Source organism: Diuraphis noxia, unplaced genomic scaffold (assembly GCF_037042655.1).
Source record: "Diuraphis noxia isolate RWA-SAM2 unplaced genomic scaffold, SU_Dnox_SAM2 contig0003, whole genome shotgun sequence".
NCBI lineage: Eukaryota > Metazoa > Arthropoda > Insecta > Hemiptera > Aphididae > Diuraphis > Diuraphis noxia.
In genome coordinates this window covers 46,772,606-46,791,720 of record NW_028301713.1, presented here as the reverse complement: position 1 = coordinate 46,791,720, position 19,115 = coordinate 46,772,606, and the positions used below count along the sequence as shown (strand labels likewise).

The window sequence follows — 19,115 nt, the reverse complement described above, 5'->3', positions numbered from 1 at the left end:
TAAATTAAGCTAAGAACATAATTTTATTTCAATATACCCATCCTTATAAGTAGTTATAACAACTAATACCGTATAAAATATCGTATCTAATTGATCGTTGTTAAATTATTGAATTTATATCGTTTATACACAACTTGTAATAATTTCAAGCCTTTATACATTAAAGGGTCCATTAATTACTTATAAAGTTATAAATAGTATAAAAAAAATTCTGAATTTGTCATCTTACTACTATATCTGGGGTAAATTAACTAGTGTTTATTATTCTATAGATAAATCAATGAAACATAGAATAAATATTAAGTATAATTAATCTATGGTAAAATTAAACATTTAATAATAAATTACTCAAAATAAATGAATGAATATTAATTTTAATCAAATAATATTTGAGACATTAATTAATTAATTTTATTTTATTAAAAATGTATATACATTATAAAAGTTGTATGATAATATTTTAAATTCACATCATTATAAATATTATCATTTGATTAAATAAATTCAAGTGAGTCAATAACTTTTATTAAGTCAAAATTTAAAACTAATAACACAATGTGATCTTTCCCCAAAAATATTTTTTAACGTTTTAATTATTTATCAAAACATACAGTTCATCACATTTATCATAAATATATTCAAAATATAGCTTATAACATGTACTTTCTAGTTTCTAAAGTATATAATTGATTTAATAACTATCATAATGGTATTTCAGAAATTATGACAGTAAATGAACCAAAATTTTTATAAAAATGTACTTAAGAGTAGAAACATTAATAAAATATTTAGTCCTTATCAGAATAACGGTATCGATAAATAAGTTGTTGATAAAATCATGTATGTAATCGATTTAAATCATAATTTTTAAGAAATATAATCAATTTGTCATCTTACCCGTCTCGGGCGTCTCGTCTGTCTCATTAACTTTCAAAACTTTCCCTTAAATATCGGAAACTATGGCCATACCATATCATTAATGTATTAATTAAGTGAAATATAAAAATGTTTGGATTATATTAAATATTTTATGCGCTGAGGATTCAGGAAATTTTTATGCAAAAATGTTTGTAGATGCCTACAGGCATAATAATGACTATACATTTTATTTTGGAAATTTTAGCAAAAAAGCCATTGGCATATGGTTTTGAAAATGGTGTCTCTTGATCGCAAATATTATCTACTATCTTCTGAACTTGTAAGTTGAGAAAATATTTGCTGCTATTTGTGGTGAGGTGTCATTACCGTAGCCAGAATAGATATTTGGGCATCATGTGAGAAGTGAGAACGTATAATTATTTTTTTTTTTGTTTTAGATATTTTAAAACTAACTTATTATTATTAGTTATTCAATATTCATAATATTTCAGATTATTAAATGTGAAATATTAAGATTCTAATATATTTTTCGTAATAATACTATAATGCTCTATTGTACAATATATATTATATTGGCCAGCTGACAATATTTTTGGCCTGCCTATAGTTGTTAGCATTCCCTTCAAAAAATTTAAATGGCACCCTTGGCATAATATAGTAGGTACTCATTTCTTAAGTTTTTTTTAGTAAATATTCTCTAAATGTACAACATACGACATTAGAGTATAATATTGTAACCGTATACGCAGGGTTACCAACCATCCCGATTTTAGTGTGACATACACGATTTGTGTACATGGTCAATTACGAGAAAAATTTTCATAGGGATATTGGAAAAATAATGATTTATCTTTTCCACATGTATACATGCAATAGAACTGTCGATAAAAAGTATCAATAAATCGTTATCCGACCAATTTATTGCTATTAATGAGTGCGTGTCTGTATTATTATTATTACTTAATCTGTATTTTTCTTAATACGTAATACGTATTTCAATGACAAGAACATGAATAATTAATTTTGAAGTGAATCGTCAGTACGCTACGCATTTTCGTGATGTGTATATGACATGTATTGAATGTACCTATTTATACAATATAAAATGAGAGATTTCGGAGAACGAAGTACTCCACTGAAAAAGGTAAAACGACTTTGTACTTTTCGTTAAATGTGGTTAAGTTCTTATAATTGCTTCAAAAATCAGAAAATAACAATTTATATGGTCATTGTAAATTATGTAGGAAATCATTTTTAATACCACATGGAGGTGAATTGTATGTGCAACACCATACAAATAGCGTTTTATATAAACAAATAAAAGTTCTAATAAACAATTAACTATTATAAATTCATTTTTTATAAGTAAAAATACATAGAAAAGTTAATTGGTAAATTTAGCTGAAGTATGTAAATTTTTTCATGTATATTTCATAATCTATCTTATAATTTATCTTTTCGAATATGATTGAAGATACTTCTAAAAATATTTATCAATTTAAGATTTAAGCTACATAATAGTACAAAATATACTCAGGCAGTTGGACCAAAATCATAAGAACTTTGCACAATATTCGTTACTTATCATTTGCTATATATTTACATCGAATAAAGGGAATGAAAAATGTATCCAATTATTATTTATCAAATTTTTGTATGCAAAATGGAATTCAAATAATTAGATTTTTTGAAAAAGCCTGTAAAATGTTTGATGGTTCATATAAGTAATACATTTTTAAGAACTCTAGGAAAGCATAACTTAAGTATGTCAAAAATGTCGGCATTTAAGTGCGGATAATACAAATTATTGTATGTGTGTTGAGTTAGAATGGCAAGGGATAGTTAAACCGACAAGAGCGTTGTCAATTAGCCTACAAACCAAAAAATGCAATAACTTTTTTTATTTTGGAGAAGATGAATCAGAAATAGAATAACATTTATTTAAAAAACTAAATGTATATACTTACTTATATACTGTACTGTATATATAGTTATACATTTTTAAAGCAATGTAATTAAAATGCTTAAAAAAGCTTCTAAATTACTTTAAAAATCTGATGAAAGTTTCACTGAATTATTTTGTTTTATGAATGAGTTAAAACTAACATTTCATCTCCAATAAACCAACAGTATAATAATTATTATAATACAAGGTAGAACCACTTAATTACTGAGTGTAATTCCACAGAATCAGTGTTTTTATTTTATAAATAGTGTACATAGATTTTAAAGTTCGAAAGTTGTTTATGATTCAGTTGAAAAAATGGAATTCACTCAATATCATTTTTTTTTTTTTTTTTCGTAACAATTCTGTTCTATACAACAACTTACAAGTAATAGGTATGTAATATTATATCATCGTCGTCACGTTGAACAAAACATTTGCCTAAAAAAAAATTCCATGCTATTATAAATATTATCTTTTTCGATCTTCAATCATTACGTCGTTACCCAAAAATAATCAACAATAAATTACAAACCTATGCATATTTAAACACTATATTTTAAAATCTTTCAATAATCAATCACAAGTTACTTAGTGGCGTTATTAATACAGCTATAAAAATGATTTAGATTAACCTATGTTATAATAATAACATTTATTTAATAATCTCAAAGCTTATGTGTTAAACCTCTTATTTTATGGTTTCGACTGTTCGTGTAAAAATTAATACACAGATTGTAATCTAAGTGTCTTATTTCTAATCAAAATCATGTTAATTCAGGTGTTCTTCAAGGAAATCGTTAATCTCTTTCTTAGTTTTGACCTTTGTTTAACAATATAATCAAAAATTATTTAAGAGGACGTGATACCCGCATGTGTTGTCTCCGTCTTACAAGTGCATTATATAGTACATTTTACGTTCAGCAGAACACGTGTAGCTCCGTTTGCTTAAAAATTAGAGGAATTTATTGACCTCTTATAAAACTTAAAGGTATATGATTGTTATCTAGACAAATTTAATATATAATTAAAAGCACATGAGGTTGTCTAGATTATAATCTTACGTTTAAATTTTATAAGAAGTCAGTTCACTCTAATTTTTAAGCTGACGGAGCTAGACGTGTTCTGCTGAGCGAAAAATGTACTATGTTACGCACTTGTAAGACAAAGACAATACATGCAGGTATCACGTCTTCTTAACTCTTGAATATGTTAAATTTAGGCATTAGCCGACCATGCAATGAAACTACAACTATTAGTCTAAATAACATTCAAAAATTGTATCAAGACAATGATTTGTATTTATTCAAAAAATTCTCTAAAATTAAATTTTCTTTTTAAAAGATGCCTATCAAATTTAATTTTTCATTGGTAATATCATTAATTTATTAAAAGTAATAATACCAAAGTAACAATACGTGATATCGGGTTTAAATTTGATAATAATGGATTACTTTCAATTTTTAATCACATACCTACCAAAATTTCAATGAAATAATATAATTCATAAGTCCAGTCTCCTTTTTATTATATATTCCTTACCTGACACATGGCGGCTAGCATCCATATTATTTACTCACACAAACGTATGAATTTTTAACTCAAATCTAAACAACATCAAATATTACAATTTTAAACGTATATAATAACGATTTATCCTCAAACAAATTTGTTATTTTATTATAATATATAAACAAAATCGTAGAAATTTGAAACATCACATTATTACTTATATTACAATTGCCTATATTCAATATGAAATTTTAAATAAATGTATGCTAATTTTCGTATTAATACCACAAAACAATACGCATTATTCTTCCGTACATTGTTTTTGAATTATAAGGTTACTTTACTACTAATAGTTGGTAATATTATATAAAATTAGTTATATAATCAAACTCTTCTGTTTTCAGTTTTCACAAATATTCAAGATATTATACTCGTTGTAACTCGTCAAAATTATTCAAAACTTAACCGACTCGTATAAATTAGAATACTCTATTCCAAAAAAAGAAATTGCTTCTTCCTAAAAGTCATAAACTATTTTTATAAAAGAAAATAAACATTTGTTTAGTTAACTACTGTTTGTCTCATTTAGTGGTGAAAGGAAAGGGAAAGGTATACAAAAAAGTATGTTTGGCCTCTGACTGTAGATTTGTGACCTTTAATGACTTCATCGGCTTTTAGGATACGATATATTTTATAATACCCTGATAAAGTTAATAAATCAAATATGTGCCTAAAGAGTTGTACATATCTATACGCTCTATACGCTAGATATCTAGCACTAACAACCGATAACGTACATTTTTGGTGAATTCATTTTGGTGTACCTTTTTTAAAAAAACTATAAAGAAAACATAAACTTAGGATTTTCGTACTTAAATGCAAAGCATTCAGAAAAGCCATCATATAGCTATTGAAAAAAAATTAATCTGATAACACCATGCTTCAGCCAAAGAACCTGTCAAAGTTTTTATTATTCAAATATGTACATGAAGTAAGTAGTCAAGTTGCGGTTAAATACTTTTTCGAAACTACCATTCTAAATATTTTAAAATTCAAAGTTTAGATGATTATTTTGGTTTAAATTTGTGTTTGTTCTAGATAAGCCTCTGTGCGATTATTATTTGACACAACTAATTATCAATTATAAGTTCTAATAGCCGATAAATCGGATAACCGATTAATCAATTGATTAATTCAATAATCTATTTTGAAACTTTGAGATTCCAAACGACTTAATGCTTCTGTAATAATGCATACTTTTGTTTTACAATTATTTAATATTTTTAGCTTACACTATAGAGGTTGAATTAACTATAATTACTAAAATTACTATAGTCAACTATATATTTACATCTTTTAGGTCTTTTTTATTAGTGTTTAAAAAAAAATGTTTTGTAAAAACATTAAATCCCTACATTATACTAGTATATCTATTCTCTTCTATAGATCAGACATTCATTAAACGTTGATTTAATTTTTTCAAGTATCACTGAAGGTTATATACAAATGAAAAATGCTAAAACAAAATATAGACAAATAACAAGCATGTATTTCAAACAAAGTTTGGACCATTTTTTATTACTCCTGAGTCTTGTGTACTCACTCACTACTCAGAATCGTATTTCGTATGATTTATCATTGTCAATATACCTAACTACTATAGTCAGTAAATCGCAAGCTCTATAGTGATTGATTCCAATTTACATTATAATGTAGTAATGTTGGCATGTTGCATTTTTATTTGTGAAGTTATTTTCTTCAGAAATATCTTCATTATTTTTCAACTCTCATAATCCTATTTTTTTTAAAGCAAAATTAGGTCTCATTTTTCTAGATAAATATTTATGAATTTTGTAAACTATATAAGTACTAAATAAGACGTTATACTGAATGTTCAAGATTCGTAAATATTATAGTACCTATATCATATATACCTACCCGGCTACCCCATATATAATCGTTCAAATATAAATTTTAAATTTGTAAAAATTAAAATCTCTGTAAGAAGCTTTAAAATAATCATTTTATTTTTTATAAGTAGCTCCTAATATCACTTCTATTATAATATATGATTTTCGAGTATTCATGACAAACTCTAATATAGTGTGATTAAAACTTACCATTGACGATTTCAACATAAAACATTTTTTTAAATTCTTTTATTTATCACTTTATAAGTTTAGTTTACACCAATTTTCACATGTACCTACGTGAATTCATATCATGATATTGATAATGCATATTATAATAAATGCATAATAATATACAATGCACTTCAATATCACGCGTGCAACAATAAACCGAACAAAGTTTATTATTTTACATGAAATTCATTAATCGTATAAATGTATAATAATTTGAGTATTCGACTTACATACCTACAATGGGTGACCCAAAAAAGCGTTGACATTCCGAACGAAAAATGTATTTTCAGAATAAAGTTGAAAATTCGATTCACTAATATAATTTCAATTTTAATGCTATAAAGCAGGTGTGGCCACTTGTGGCTCTTGTCATAGTCGTATGCGGCTCGCTTCTTATTAAAAAAACCAATATTTATTTACTAGCGATAAAAAACGATAAAATTAGAAATATTAGAAAATGTATTTATAAACATTTTGGCTCTTGATATTCAACCATGTAGCTCGTGGACGTATTCATGTTGGCCATCCCTGTTATAGAGTATGAACAAAGTGGATAGGTTCCTACTAAAAAACTACTTTTAGTCATAACAATAAATAGCAATGAACATTACTTCGACGAGTAGGGAGTACCTTAGAGATATTGGTTAAGTTGAGCATTTTTTAAATTTTATTTGCACATTATAATTAACACCTATAATTTTTTTCACAATATATAGCAATAGCATAGCTATGTATACATTGTTTATATAGTATCTATCATTAATGAAGAGTTTGAATAAATTTGTATGTATTGTAATTTATTATAATTATTTGTATAAAAAAATGAATTTTACGCTGAACTAAAAATAATAAATAAATATAAATAACACAACTTATTAAGTAAACAATTATAATAGAATTTATGTTTTATATTCAATTAAATATATTTTAATTAATATAACAAAATATTATATAATTGGTTATTTATTTATAATAAACGATTATTTCAACTTTCTAACGCGGTTATAGTGATTGCTGCAGAGTAGGATATAAGTAAATGCATAAATTACTGTCTATATTTTTATTTAGAATAGTGTAAATTATCATAAAATATTGCATATACCTAGGAGAGACCGGGTCTAGTTGTAACACTTTTCATATTTGTAGCTGTATCTTAAAAAATAATATTCAATATCGGTTTTTTCTTGTACTAATAGATAGAGAATGTTGTTTTGATTCATAATATGCATTATGGGCTTTTGCCCTTTAGTAATAAACACATAAATTGATATTAAGTTCAATCTAATGATTTTTTTTTTTTTGTTACAATGTACCCCAGTATTTATGTATATTTAAAAAATAAAACAATATTTCGAAATAAACAATTCTGTGAGAATATGAATAATAATAATATACATTTTTAAAATAAAATAGTCATCTGTGTCACGTTATATAATTTTCACATACAAGTTGATCTTACATCATTATTATAAATAAAAAATGTTAAATGTTTATTAATAACATCAATAAAATATATTATGCATTCAAAAAAATATATTATTTTAAATATATCAATAATATAGTATTTAAATTCAATTCAAGTGTGATATAATTGCATTGTGAAGTTGTTATAAATAAATACTACGGTGAAAAATGTGTTACAGCCAGTTTGTTACTTTGTACCTCAAAATTACTTTTCTAACTTTTCTTGATATTTATGGTAATTAAAAAAGTTGTATAATACTCTTAGACTAATTAGCGTTATGGCAATATAATTATCTCTACAACTTAAGGATTAAAGTTTAACTGACATTTTTTATTAAGTCTTAAAACTATGATAACAGTAAATAAATTTAGCTAAATAGTTAAGTAACAAAATATTTTCACTGTTTAGTGATAAAATCAGTTTTATGATTGTTATCGCCTTAAGAATTATTGAATGATTCTGATAACAACAAAATATATAATAACCTTTATTTACGAATCCAACGACATCTATTAAAATTCTATAAAAGCAATCTATAGATACTTAACGCCTATGTTACAACTTACCCTGTGTTGGACACGTTACAACTAGACTCGGTCTCCCTTACTGAAACATTATTTCCATTAAACATTTTATAACTTGAAATCTGAATAATAAAATATTTTAGTTTAAGATTCAACCTTTTTTACTTATGTAGTTATACGTATATGTATCGCTAGCAAATCATAATGTTTGAAATTTTAAGAAGTAGGTACCTTCTAGTAGGTTGGCAAAAGTTAAAAATTTGTATCATTATTATTATGATTTTTATAAACTTTAAAACGAGGGATTATAGATTTCAATTTATTTATACATATATATAGTAAGGTAGATGAACCAAAATCATTAAATTTTTTTTTGATATCCAGGCATATGAAAAGTTTTATATTATATATATATATATATATATCAACTCAAAATAATATGATCATTGATGAATTCAAAAGACTCAAATTCAAATTAAAGTTATAAATAAATAAATTATACTTAAACTGCTAATATATGTACTTACCGCAATATAAAAATAATATTATTATTACCTAAAAATTTAACATTTATAAATAATAGTAAGTACACAAACATATTAAATTATACATTGTGATTTTAATTAATGTTATTTCTTAATAAGTTGTTGGTGATTAAAATATAAAAGTTTTAATATCATCTATCATAAGAATATTTACAAAATTAATAATTCATTTCGATTTAATTAAAATATTTAACTATTAAATACTAATTGAGGTATTGTTTTTGAAGAGTACACCTCCTATAAATATTTTTAATCTGAATTCGTTTAACAATATATTTAAATTATATAATAACCATGTTTCAAAAATACTTAGATACGTTAATTGATGTCTTCTTGTTAATTTAATCACTTTATAGTTTATTCCATTAACAAAAAGAAGGAAAAATTAGGAAATTACTCTGCTGTATAATAGTAGGTGACGATTACCAAAAAAAAAACATCAAAGTTAAAAATCAAAGCATTTTTTCTTCTATAAATCATGTACAAATGTACAAAAACATACATCATTATCAAATCGATACATTCATTGATATGCTCATCAATATCTAAAAAATAACACATATTTAATAACAATAAGCGAACTTTGCTCTTCGACAGAACAGTTTTTTTTATACTTATAGAACTGTTAGCATTATACAAAATCTATTCATTATAGTTTATTAATTTTATGTTATCTTGTTATTCTCTTCTAATTTGTGTGAAAATATTATCAGAAAATAAACAACCATTTTTTAACTATAATTTGATAATAATACAATGATTAATAATATAATATTTTACATCGCCTATTGCAAATACAAAGACAACACACATGCAGTGTTGTGTAAAAGTTAATTCTTACTTGATATTTATCCAAAATTTTTATTTTTTTAAATTATGTTAAGAAGTTTTAAGTATTATTCTGGTTTTACGATCGCCCGAAAAAAACATGTAAGAAATAAACTCTTTAAATACTTATTAAAATATTAAATATTGAGTTAAATATTTTTCTAAAAAAGTATGTTTAAATTTAAAACGTTTTACTAGACCGGAAAAGTGATAGCTATACGAAGAGAAGATCAATCCGTGTGGGAGAGGAGAGCCCCATTCGCACCGGCCAATGTGGCCGAATTAACCAGGAACGGCGTCAAAGTAATCGTCCAACCGGCAAATAGAAGAGCTTATCCCGTTCAAGTATAAAATATAAATTATCTAATATTTTAATATAAAATATAAATGAAACGGAAATGTACTATTTCACGACGCGTGTTTTTATATAATATACCTATATGTTAATTATTTTATGAATGTTTGATGATGTGAATAAACCGTGATATTTTACATTTAACAGTCCGAGAAAAAACCCTTATGGCTTTAATATGTTAATAAATTATAAGAAAACGCTTAATATTTGAGGTTTGGATTACTTACATTCCTAATCGATTTTTTTAATGCAACCGATCGTCTAAACTTTCCAATAATTTTTTTAATTTTTAAATTATAATATGATAAATAGGTACCTAATAAAAATGACACGACTGTGTATATAGACAACCAGAATATAAAATACGGTCTGAAAGTTTTCGAATTTTGATTTTTAGATAGGTACAATTTGTAACAAGGATACAGTAATAGGTAACAAGTACAAGCATATTATCTTAATATACGTCAAAGGCGACGATCAGCTTTGACCTTAATATTATTCTATAAACATAAAACTTGGTTACTTCATACTTGTACCATTGTACCAATAATTTAATCTGAAATATTCAAATATAGGCTTATGTAAACGCCGGAGCAGTGATACAAGAAGACATATCCGAGGCGTCGGTGATATTCGGAGTGAAACAAGTCCCTATTGATTTGTTGCTACCAAACAAAACGTACTGCATGTTCTCGCACACAATCAAAGCACAAGAAGCCAACATGGCCCTGCTGGACGCCATTTTAGAAAAAGTACCTAAATCCTTAATATTTTAAAATTTGTATACCCATACTTCTTATGTTCTTAATAAACTTTGTATAATGACATACGTGTTTTGTGCTGGTGTGATTTGAAGAACATACGGCTAATAGATTATGAAAAGCTGATGGATTCTTCCGGGAATAGAGTAGTGGCTTTTGGAAAGTATGCCGGGATCGCAGGTATCATTAATATTTTACACGGTTTAGGATTGCGATTACTGGCACTTGGACACCATACACCACTAATGGTAAGTCGGTAATCCGATAACTGTTTGAAAAGTATAAATATATCGTAAATCCTTATTGCATTCACAGCACATCGGGCCTGCCCACAATTACAGAAATTCGATGATGGCCAGGCAAGCGCTAAGGGACGCCGGATATGAGATCGCGTTGGGCATGATGCCTAAATCGATAGGACCGATTACGTTTGTTTTTACGGGGTACTCTAAAAGTGTTTTTATTACTTAGAGAAAAAAATTGTAATTAGAAAACAGTTATTACTTTTAATTTGCCTAACACTTTCTAGATCGGGAAACGTGTCGCAAGGTGCACAAGAAATATTTCAAGAGTTACCACACGAGTACGTGCCGCCGTCAATGCTCCAAAAAGTTGCAGAACATGGAGGTAGTACAGTTTTTTATTGTTTTGTGTAAACTAATTTATAATGGTAAACCATTAAAAAAATTATACACATATATTATACCTGCAGTTTTATCATCCAGTTCAAGTTATGTATGAACTACAAATAAATGTTGGTAATATTTTAGGCAGCACAAAGTTTTACGCATGCGTGGTCACGCGTAAAGATTATTTAGAAAGAATTGATGGTGGAGAGTACGATCAAGAAGAATATGAACAATATCCCTCCAAATACAGATCAACGTTCAACAAAAAGGTTTGATTCGTCTTATAGTTGTTCAGTTCATAACTTTTAATAATAACAATTTCCAACAATTATGATTAAAATAATAAACATAATAATAATAATAATAATATAATAACTACAATATTAATAATGATACTTTATAGTCTATAATAATATCAATAAAAATTATAATAACACATGATTATAATATACAGTATACACGTATACAATTATTGTCACATACATTATCCGTTCAACGCAGATCGCTCCGTATGCTTCCGTCATCATCAACGGCATATATTGGGCTCCAGATTGTTCCAAACTGTTGACGGTGCCGGATGCAAAGTCGCTGATGACTCCTTGTCAACTCCCTTGGATACCGATATCTGAAGGTGCACCTGGACTTCCACACAGGTTATTAGGCATATGTGATATATCTGCAGACCCGGGTGGTTCTATCGAGTTCATGAACGAGTGCACTACCATTGACAACCCGTTCTGCTTGTACGACGCACATTTACACAAAGATACCAAAAGGTAGGTAGCGTGCATTTATGAAAATATGTAAAAACTGACAAATCGTGAATGCCGTTAAATTTCATTAATTGGCATCGGTGCAAATAGGGGGGGCTTAGGGGTTATTAGCACCACCAATTTTAAAATTAGCACCCTAAAATAATGATCGTGCTATGTATCAAAAACTTATTCTTTCAAAAAAAAAAAAAACTGAAATGACAAAATGTATAGCATAAGCAACCTTAGTTTTTTTTTATTGAAATTGCGCCTATGTTAATTGGTGTATCTAACAGTTTCAGAGGATCGGGGGTATTGGTATGCTCGATAGATAATATGCCAACGCAGCTGCCAATGGAATCCACGGACTTATTTGGAAACTTAGTACTTCCGTACGCCATGAACATACTACAATCCGACGCCACTAAACCACTGGAAGACCATGCTTTTTCACCAACGGTCTTAGGAGTGAGTCCGCCACACTCATAACGGTATATAATTTATCACATTATATTGATAAAGATTTGTTTTTGTAGGCTATCATCGCCAGCAACGGATCACTGACCGAACGGTTTGAATATATCAAAGAGTTGCGTCTAGCCAATAAATTCGCTTCCTCAAACGCTGATCACACTGGCAAAAAATTATTAGTGCTCGGTTCAGGCCATGTGTGTGGCCCATTAATCGAGTATCTCTTAAAAGATGAATCGTTAATAATCATACTTGGTAATACTTAATTAATGTTAATCATCAATTATTATTACTTATATTACAATAAAACTTCGATCTACACTCTATTCAATGTGTTTATATTTTATATAGGTTCTATGGACATAAGTGGATCCAACATCTTGGCGAACAAGTTCAATAGAGTTCAGCCAACTCAAATAAATATTTTGGAGGACTTGAGTTATTTGAAAGAACTTATAGGACAATCGGATTTGGTTATATCGCTCCTCCCTAGTCAATTCCATCACTTGGTGGCTGAGCAGTGTATAGAATTGAAAAAGAACATGGTGACAGCTTCGTATTGTTCGGATAAAATGTCACAATTGCACGATAGGTACCACCGAATAACGCAGAACTGAAATATTTATTTAAAATTTAAAATTTCTATATTTGCATGTTATAGAGCCGTTGAAGCTGGTATAACCATCGTCAACGAAGTTGGCTTGGATCCGGGCATCGACCATCTATTGGCCATGGAATGCATCGATCAGATACACGAAGAGGGTGGTAAGATTGACTCGTTCGTATCGTATTGCGGGGGTTTGCCGGCTCCAGAATACTCCAACAATCCATTAAGATATAAATTCTCGTGGTTTCCTCGTGGGGCGCTTGTGAACACCGTAGCTGAAGCCAAATATTTGCGAGATCACGAGGCAAGTACACTGCAGAATAGTTTTGACGTATCACTTCATTATTTTACATTTTTTCTACAATTTAACTTTTAACTGAATATTTTAGATAATCAATATTCCCGGCGGCGGTGCTCTAATGAACAACACGACCGAACTGGATTTCTTACCAGGATTTTCGTTTGAGGGCTTTCCGAATCGAGACAGCACCCGATATGCCAAACTTTACGGCATTGCAGCTGAAGTACAGACCATGCTCAGAGGTACCATACGGTATAAAGGTATGATCAGTATTCTGAAATACGTAAAATATATTATGTATTTATATTATTCAATAATTATATATTTATATCCAACCAATATTTCCTGACATAAATCGTATATATATATCATGAACATAGGGTTTTCTGAGATGATGATCATACTACAAAAACTGCGTCTTATCGAGACTAAAGACCACGCTGCGCTCCATCCAAATGGACCTGACATCACATGGGTAAGCGACTATTGCTAATAATATTTTGATAATATTATGTCGTGGTTGTGAAATTATAACTTTTTAAAAATTTAAAATTAAAAATGTACTGAAACCAATAACCGGTATTATGGTATCAACCTAATATGTTGGCACTATACGTTTTCAGTTACCGGACAATCAAATAGCCAATATAGTTATTAAAATAAAAACATAAGAACTACGTCGTGTGTACATTATAGTTAAGTTTTACTTTTTTTTTGTGAACAAATGACAATATCATTTACTCTTCTTAAATTGTTTCTAGCAGTGTTTCTACTTATTAATAAAATAATATTATCTTTGATTTTATCGGTTTTATATCGGCCTATATATTATATATATATATATGTTTATCAGATATCGAAAAAAGAGGTGTCAACTCAGCTAGTTACATGATATATTACGATTATACGTCTTACTAATTATCGGCTTATTATACTGTACAGTATCTAGGTTTTTTTGATAATACTTTTATAAACACGTTCGTTGTAATATAGTGTCAGTTGATTTGCACGCTATTAGATATCAATGATATCGACATGTTCTACGAGAATATGTTGTCGAAAGTAGCTGATAAAATCGGACCGTCAGTCATGGACAAAGTCATGGATCTAGGACTGTTAACTGAGGAACCAGTCTTAAAACTTGGCTCTCCGTTGGACACGTTTTCGCAGTTTATTGCTTCAAAATTGTCTTTAAGTGCGTATAATATTTTTATAAAGCAATATAGTGTATGGACCTATACAGAATTACATAATTAGGTATATTATTTTTGTAATCAAGCGTCAACACTAAACTAGATATAATCTCAATTTAAAAAAGTATTAATTTAATATTTATTCATGTTTTTCTTCGATTAAAACTCAAATTCTTAGTACATATTTGAGCTCTCCGCTACAGCCTACAATTCATTGAACTCAAACAGAGAAATTGTATCCAACTCAATTATTACATAATGTATTAACGAATGCGTGTACTAAGTACTTATTATAATATTGTATATCGTTAAATGAGAAATCATTTTTGTTCACGCAGGTAAAGACGAAAGGGACCTGGTGGTATTGTACCATGACATCGGAGTTTTGTGGCCCGGAAATCGGTATGAAAAGAAATTGGTAACGCTTGTGTCTTACGGCGAAACCAACGGATACACAGCAATGGCAAAGACAGTTGGGATACCGACAGCAATAGCAGCTACTATGGTCCTCCAAGGTGAATATAATAATCAAATTTATTAGTTGCGCTTAGTTTTAAAGTGGCAATGATCTTAAATCAATCTATTATAATTGGTACTAACCTTAGTTTTGAAGGCTTAAACAATATTTGAAGAGTGACCTACCATAATTTGTCCATTTCTTTCGATGATAACTTTTTTTACTTTGATTTTTTATTCATGTTTTTTGAAAATTACTCGATTTCAAAAATAAAAATCTATCATATTTGACTTATAGAAACTCAAACCAACAAGCCGTCAAAATCTATTGACTAGGTTTCTAATCAAGTTTAAAGTTAAGTTTTTAATGTCCGTTATGTGTTCAAGATTCAAATTTAGTGATGATCTACAAGCTAATAAGCTATAATAATCTTCTTTATTCAGTGGCTGCTAATAAACAGTAAATTAATTTGATCATTTTTTATCAAATAAATATATATTATACATATTAATATTATTTATATCAATGAGACGATTTATAGATACATGTTTTAGAAAGACAAAAAGATGAAAAAAAATATAGTCATTTCATATAGGCACCTTAAACTACAGCCAATAGCAACTACATCATTTTTAAAAATCAGATTAAAAATGTAAATTTAGACGTAGGTGATGAGATGGTAAGACAATGTACACAATATAAATGTAGTCATTGGAATACCTATGCATATTTTAATTTATTCAGCTGTAGGAATAATAATTTACATATAAACATTCCTCGAAACCGCAGCTTACCACGATAATTATTTAGTTGGGTGGTTCGAATACACAAATATGCTTTACCTCAGGTATTCACTATGGACAGTGATTATAAATGTTTTAGATAATGTACAATAATCGTTAAATTTTGTCATTACAGGAGAAATACAAGCCAAAGGGATGGTATTACCATTTACCCCCGATATATACAGGCCCATGTTGACAAGATTAAGGCTCGAGGGAATATCTGCGCAAACTACGAATGTCCGCTCATGATTTTATTGGATTTTTCATTTGCAACAAAATGTTTTATTATACTTATTCCAAAACATCATTATGACATAATATTTGTTATGTTAATTCGTATTGCGTAGTTTATTAAGTTTATTTTATTTTTAACACACAATATAAACATTAATTACAATATTCTGATCATTAATTGACCATGTATCCATTTATATATGTTTAACATCATTGTGCAGTGATGGTATGCCTGGAGAGGTAAACAATAAACATATGGCACCTCCCTCTTTTGAAAGCAAAGAAAAATACATGCGACACAATATTATTTTAATTATGAATTTATTTTATATTTAAAATTTAAAATTTAAAATAAATTTTTCAGTCCTCTGCAAGATTAAGGAAAATTAGTCGGAGGAGTATTTGAGCATGAGTGATTCGTGCCTACATCTTAACGGGTACCAAGTTGTTGCATCTTCAAAAATTAAACGCTGATAAAATTATAGACCTCTATACTGATCTTGTTTGACGATTTATTGAATGATTGAACAAGCTTGATATTATATTATTTTATAGGCACATATATGTAACGAGTGTATATTATATTATATCCACTTACATTAAATTATAATATATTTAAAATTTACTTAATATTCATATAGTAACTTAATTATAAATTTATAACAAATAACTTATATTATTTGTTTTTAAATACAGTTTAATATTACAATTAATATACACTGTTTAAGAATTTAATTTTTTACAAAAGTTATTAAAATTGCCTATATAAAACCCCTTACAAAGCGAGTGTTTGAAGTTAGAACCTACGAATATCTTTGTTATGTACTGACAGTGTTTGGAACGAGTGACAGTGAACGTAACCGATATTTATGTTTTTAATTAATTTGAATGACTTCTAAGACATTTAAATTAATTTATTCTATTTAATAAATATAATATTTATGTACTATGAATATTGATTAATAATATTCTATGATAACATTATTATTATTAATATTCATTTGACAACGAATTATAAAAACAAAATACGTGAAATTCCAGTAGGCACTTAAACATGTATATAAAATGACAATAATATTATGGTTTCCACGGTTAGTATTTAAACGATTAAACAAAATTAAACGAAACAATTTAAATGATCGACCAAATTAACATATTAATTTTTTCAAAGAACGTGAATATAAACGAATTCAATATTTAAGTGAAAGTTTCGAATACTGACTATATAGGCAATAAAAAAAACTTAAAAATGAAGATAAAAAATATTCAAAATATTTAGAGACTTTGCCAGAGGAAAGACCTGTAGTTCGTGTTTAGAATATTTATTTTTATGTGGTAAGTTCTCCGGGAGACGAAATAACTCTATCATGTACAGAAATATATATATATGACATACAATATTTTAAACTATATAAGTAATGTGATATAGACAATTACTCATATTCAACTTCAAAATATAAGACTGGTGTCTGGTAGTGGCTACTGCACCAAAATCATTTATAATATTATTTTTTCCTTTTTGTATCTTTAGTGTTAAGTATAGGTATTATCAGTTTAAGAACTAAGCGATTATTTCAATTACACGAGGTGTATATACAAAAGAGCGGGTAAGTCCACGACCTAGCGTAAAAATGTTCAGTAATTAATAATTATGATTATAAGCAGTGTGACAACTCAAAATCCTTCGCGACGGACGATAACGGCGTTATAACTACATAGTACTTACTGTTAAATGATAAATCAAAATATTTTCATTCCAACAATGCAGCGTTATAAGTAATAATTATTTATTATAGCCATTTGGCATTTATAAGTAACAATTTATTTTAATAATTTAAAAGTTATGATTTAATTAAGTTAGGTAATAAGTTTCATTTTATGCTGACGTGAGATCAGTATTTTTCAATTATAAACGAATCGGAAAATCGAAAATATTTTCATGTCAAAAAAGCTGGTAAGTCGCGGATGTCGCTCTGCTGTACAGTAGGTTACAAGTGGGTTACTGTAATGGATGGAATTAAATTCTAATCAAATTATATTATAATATCATTGTATACGAAAAACGATTCTGAGCTAAGACGATTTATCTGTCTAGGATATATTATAGATTATAGAAAAATTTCAAATCTTAGATTTAAAAAGAAAATTTCTTATGAATTTCTAGCTTAATATAATTTGCGAATTTTTGTGATTTTTATGTATTTTGTCAAAATTCAAACTTTGAATGCTTATAAAAAAAAATTGTGACTATGAATTTCTTTTATTTTTCAACTCCTATTGTAACAATATGTTAGGAGTCTTGTATTAAATTTTCAAGCTTTTCTACCCAACAAAAACATTTTTATTGGTATTGATTTAAAAAAAACTAATACTCGTAATGATCAAAATTGCATATGCCTATGAATAGTTCAACTTAAGTCAAACATTTTTGAAAATTGCATGGTGGATAGAATATATTTATATAAACATTTGGTGAAAATTGCATGTATCTATGGTTATTTGGTATAAAATTACATCAAAAACCGAAATCGATTTTGTCGAAAACTGATTGTGCGTAAAATTTCCCATTTTTCCCTTAATTTTTAGTTGGTTTATTCCGATTATTTAGAAAAAATTGACCCCCCAAAGTACCAACTAGATTCACTTTCTGATCAAATGAGGTACTGAATTCGAAAATCTAAGCACTTTTACTGCCCCAAAACGTGATGACAGACACAAAAAAAAAATA

The 19,115-nt window shown here is 27.7% G+C and overlaps 1 protein-coding gene across 2 annotated transcripts; it reads left to right on the top strand.

Annotated features, from left to right (window-relative positions):
* The first annotated feature begins 1,903 nt into the window (after positions 1 to 1,903).
* On the top strand, positions 1,904 to 16,552 carry LKRSDH (lysine ketoglutarate reductase/saccharopine dehydrogenase). Of its 2 annotated transcripts, none has more exons than XM_015515224.2 (17): positions 1,904 to 2,023; positions 10,041 to 10,187; positions 10,773 to 10,949; positions 11,054 to 11,206; positions 11,274 to 11,401; positions 11,488 to 11,585; positions 11,729 to 11,856; positions 12,089 to 12,363; positions 12,636 to 12,807; positions 12,876 to 13,065; positions 13,162 to 13,402; positions 13,472 to 13,721; positions 13,807 to 13,978; positions 14,099 to 14,193; positions 14,712 to 14,913; positions 15,250 to 15,426; positions 16,287 to 16,552. In XM_015515224.2, exons 1-17 carry the CDS (start codon positions 1,961 to 1,963, stop codon positions 16,400 to 16,402), a joined length of 2,784 nt encoding a protein of 927 aa, XP_015370710.2. In that variant the 5' UTR covers positions 1,904 to 1,960; the 3' UTR covers positions 16,403 to 16,552. The 2 variants fall into 2 exon arrangements, with proteins under 2 accessions (XP_015370710.2, XP_015370709.1); XM_015515223.2 differs by lacking the exon at positions 1,904 to 2,023 and adding an exon at positions 9,785 to 9,944.
* Positions 16,553 to 19,115: the final 2,563 nt, after the last annotated feature.